A 4,870-nucleotide genomic window follows, 5' to 3' on the forward strand; every position below is an offset into this window, starting at 1 on the left:
AAATATAGAAGGTTCCCCTCACTAAGCTAGGCACAATATTCACCGCACTACACTTCTACAACAGCCCCAATAGTAACTCTATTATGGTAATAGCTCTATGGGTCTACCACTTTTAATTATTAAAAAAGAATTAACTTAACAATATGTCGGCATATCTCCTCCTGACAATACCAGCCACTTGAATTATGTGTCAAATATGTTCCCCTACTGTTTACTAAAGCTTTATTACCAATATGTGTCGCAAGATGATTAATAGGTGCATACTAAATTCATATTTTGTTTATGAATATGCATGTAGGTATGACGATAATTAACTCTTCAAAGTCTTAATTTATACACTTCGTTCCTTGACTTATTATATATATTTCATTTATATTAACTAACATTATTAATTTATAATTAACTAAACTTTTCAATGACTTTAGTAATCCATTCGTACATTTTGCCGACTCTTGTGTATACTCCTGGAAAGTGAGATTTACCACATCCAATTCCCCAAGAGACAATACCAATTTGAACCCATTTATCTCCCTTAGCTTTAACCATTGGGCCACCACTATCACCCTTTAGACAAATAAATTAATATTTCGTACTTAATATATTTTTTGACATAATGGTAACTTACACTGCATGAATCTTTTCCTTGTCTTCCAGCACAAATCATATGATCTGTTATACCAGCTGGAGATGCGCCATTGTAGGTTTCTTGGCATTTTTCATTTTTCCATAAACGAAGTGTTACCTCTTGCAGAATACTCGGCTGTGGTCCAGATTCTCTGAGACTACCCCAACCCACTACTGTAGCCGTTTCATTTTTATCATAGGGATCATCACTTGTGTCTATACAAATTGGTTTGATAATGTCACTGTAGCTCACGGGGTCTGACAAAAAAAGGAGGGCAACATCATTCCACTAAAAATGTATTCAAATGAAATGGCAATACATGAATATTATAATGAGGAAATACCAAAGTTTGTGAACTAAATCCTTTATGACGAATGATTTTATTGACTTTACGGACCTCCACTTGTGTATCAAGTGCATCTTTTATGTTATGCTCACCCAAACGAACCTCCAAATTATTGACATCACTTCGTGTCATTCTAAAATGAGAAACATTAATATTGAGTCTTAATAAGAACAAGGATATGATAGACTGGCTTACTGAGCAACACAATGCGCTGCTGTTAGAATATGACTACGAGAAATCAACGAACCGCCACAGAATTGTCTCCCTCTATTAAAAAGAGCTGCTATCCATGGCCACTCATGCTTACTTGCTGGCCAGCCATTAACAATTTTTAAATCGTGTTCCATATCAATACGATTAATTTCTTCACTTACACTGCCATTTTCATCATAAAGAATGGGATAATGTATTGAATTACCACATACACTTTGATCATTAATGACCAAGTTGTCTGGTCTACTTGTAGTTGTTGTTTCTTTAACAATAGTAGTGGTGGAAGTACTTGTTGTGTCTGTTGAAATCGTAATAGGCCTTAGAGTACTAGTAGTAGTACTTGTAATGACTGGTAGGAACTGAGTATCCGTCCCGGAAATGGTTTCTGTGAGAATAGGGCCATCCACTCCAGGAACATAGATGACATGTACTGGATAAATGGGGTAAAAACCAAGGATGGATTGATAAACATTTTCACAACAAATCTCCCGTCTTTGATCCTGTGCCTCTCTAGGGTTTCTATTCTTACACACATTTGCGTCTCCAAACACCCATTCCGGCACATCACTCCTCACTCGATGGAAGGGATAACAGCTCTTAAAACTAATACATCTTCCAGATCTATAAGAAGAAATTGTATTTTACATTTTAAAAAGTGTTTTCGATAGTTGAATCTACGTTTATGTATTTACAAATGGATTTACCTTCCATTGGATGAAGTACAAGGAAATTTAGAATGCTGATAAATATTTGAACTTTGTCCAGATGGATGATCATCATCATACGAGTCAGGTTTTGCTGAAAAGAGTATGGAAATTAATTATTACTTATAGAGTGGCATTTAATCATACAATCAGCAGAGTAATGAAATTCATTTACGAAAGGAATTCATATATTTCATTTCCTCTAATTGGAAATATGAAAGAATATATTATGTACTTTGATTAATTATATATATATATATGTAATTATAGAAGAAAGATATACAGTTTTAATTTTTTTAATTAAAAGAAATAAGAATAATTAATTAATTATCAAATGAATGATCTAAAAGAGTCACTATCCCGTTACAACTCCATAATCTCCCTTTTCAATTTATAGAAGACAGTAAATAAAAGAAATTCTACAAAAATCAAAAAATAAATATGGACTAATTAATGGTTTTTTCGAATTTTTTGGATCCATGAATGTAAAGATGTCACTCGTGTGTAAACCCCAGGAAATTCTTTTCTTGCACATCCAATTCCCCAGGATACAATTCCAATTTGCGTACAATATGTATCACAATAAAATAAGGGACCACCAGAGTCCCCCTAGGTATACAAATATCCATTACTTATAGTAAATGCTTAATTGTAATGAGCTTACACTACACGAATCTTTTCCTTTACTTGCAGCGCAGAGCATGTGAGATTTGATGCCACCAGGGGCACGACTTCCATAACTAGCTCCACAATCATAGTTGGACCAAACACCCACCGATACTTTTTGCAGAATACTAGACTGGCGTCCACCATCACTTAAAGTTCCCCATCCAGCTACTGTCACTATATCCCCCTCATATGTTTCAGTATTGTCTGACGCTAAACAGATTGGTTGAACACTTTTGGAGAAATCTATACTACCTCTTAAAGTCAAAATTGCCACGTCATTGTACTGCATTAGATATATATATGGTGTACAATATGATTGATTAATTAACATAGATTACTTACCAGTGTATTAGCACTAAAACTTTTGTGCCTTATAACACGTCTGACACGAAATTCTTGTTCCGTTCCTATGTTTGAACTTTTGATTCTATATTGGCGCACATGAACACGTAAATATCGAACATCGATCTTGGTCATACTAATAAATAATAAAGTTATTGAATTAAAGTAGTTACAATTTGATGAATATATTACTGAGCGACACAATGGGCTGCTGTGAGAATATGTTTACTATCTATAATGGAGCCTCCGCAGAAATGACGTCCTTTATTGAATAGGGCAGCCATAAAAGGAAACTCATCCACAGAGGCATCCTCACCATTAACAATTTTCAAATTATTGCTGAAAAATCTTTGGCCACAATGATCACTACTGAGTTTGACTCCCAATAAATCTTTTGTATTTGTAGTGTTCCGAATCTCCAATTCTTGATCTTCCTCACCTTCCATGATATCGTAATCCTTCTCAAGGGAATTTTTCTGATGAGTAACTTCAATGTTGTCCTCTTGTTTTTTTATAGGAAGTGAGGGTTGTGTTGGTTTATTGTTGTCCTCTTGTCTTTTTATGGGAAATGGGGGCTGTGTTGGCTTATTGTTGTTCTCAGATGTGTCTTTGATTTCTTCTGCAGCCATTTGTATCCCTGTGCAACAAACACCAAAGACCTGCTGTGCCCTTTTTCCAATGTAGCTGCAAGTATCATATAGTCCTTTGATCCAAGTGTTTGAACCAATAATATTAGGGCTTTTAAAATAAGGGTAGCAAACTTTGAGACTGGTGCATCTTCCTAGTCTATATACATAAGTGAACAATAGTTTGATGGTGGAGGTTAACAAAAATATTTTCCTTCATAGACTTACCTTCCTGTACTCGTTAAACAGGGCTGGTAAATGTTAGCACCACTATTTTTTTTTGAGGAGTTCAAGTCAAAAGGTATATTGGGTAATTGACGATCATTTCGGTCAAATCCGAGGTCCTCACGGTCTACGTGTCTGTCTATGTCATCTTGTTATGTCAAAAGTCGGAAAGAAAAGAAAATTAGATTTAAAATAGGAAAGTAAGAAAAGATGGTTTAGCAGAGTCCACTCTAAAGGAGAGGAGATGGATTTATTTAAATATTTATTATTATGTAAAGGTTAGTAGTAAATCATCCTCTGACCCTTGGTTATACAAAAAGTCATACTTTTCCAAGTAATACAACGTTACATATGCATGCTGAGTACTTGTTTATATGTAGAAAGATCATTTACCCTCTATAACAACGCTGTCTTCATCTCCAAATGCATCGTGTGTTCCGAAGGTGTGAATATCTCTTGAAGAAATCAGACCTGGGCTTAAAAAGAATAGTAGTAGTATTAGGCGTAGATGTAGGACATTCCAAATCCCTCTCATGTTGATAACTGAAGACAAGATTATAGAAATTTTTTAAATAGATATATATTTAGATTTTTAGAAAAGAAAGAAAAAAAAAAAAATATTAAATTTGTATTCTATTCTATTTTCCTCGAATCCCGGATATTTTTTGGGCGAGCCTAAAAATAGGATCGAGTATTAATATTTTTCTTCTTCTTTTAATAGGTATCACTTTTATTCTTGGGACTTCATACAATTAAAGAATAAAAAATTATACATAGATATAGCTATGGGGTTTTTTTGTTGACAGATTCATTTCAAGCATACATCATTTTTTCAAATGAATTAATAAGACCATTAACATCTTTTGTAGAGGAAATATTACGAAAAACATAAAAAACTAGGTCACAATTAAAAAAAAAAGTTTTCTTTTATTAATGCAAATAAGTTGTTATGAGAAATCCAATAGAAATTTATCAATACTTGAATGGCCAGAAACAAGTTTCTTTAATATGTAAAAATAAAATAAAACTCCAACGGTTTGATAAAACAGAAACATGCATATTAACAGTGGTTCTAATTTAATAATATGTATACACTCATGGATGAAGTGAAGGTATTTCC

At 33.7% G+C, this 4,870-nt stretch overlaps 1 protein-coding gene across 1 annotated transcript; it reads right to left on the bottom strand.

Moving 5' to 3' along the window:
• Nucleotides 1-345: 345 nt before the first annotated feature.
• Nucleotides 346-4,310, bottom strand: LOC121123568 (transmembrane protease serine 9). Its single transcript, XM_071890532.1, has 11 exons — nt 4,144-4,310; nt 3,754-3,898; nt 3,092-3,685; nt 2,900-3,035; nt 2,553-2,840; nt 2,347-2,497; nt 1,889-1,982; nt 1,167-1,805; nt 969-1,104; nt 626-913; nt 346-564 (listed from the first exon to the last, which is right to left on the bottom strand). Exons 1-11 carry the CDS (start codon nt 4,283-4,285, stop codon nt 400-402), a joined length of 2,778 nt encoding a protein of 925 aa, XP_071746633.1. The 5' UTR covers nt 4,286-4,310; the 3' UTR covers nt 346-399.
• Between the last annotated feature and the right edge of the window lie 560 nt (nt 4,311-4,870).

The sequence above is a fragment of the Lepeophtheirus salmonis genome, chromosome 8 (genome assembly GCF_016086655.4).
Source record: "Lepeophtheirus salmonis chromosome 8, UVic_Lsal_1.4, whole genome shotgun sequence".
Taxonomy (NCBI): Eukaryota; Metazoa; Arthropoda; class Copepoda; order Siphonostomatoida; family Caligidae; genus Lepeophtheirus; species Lepeophtheirus salmonis.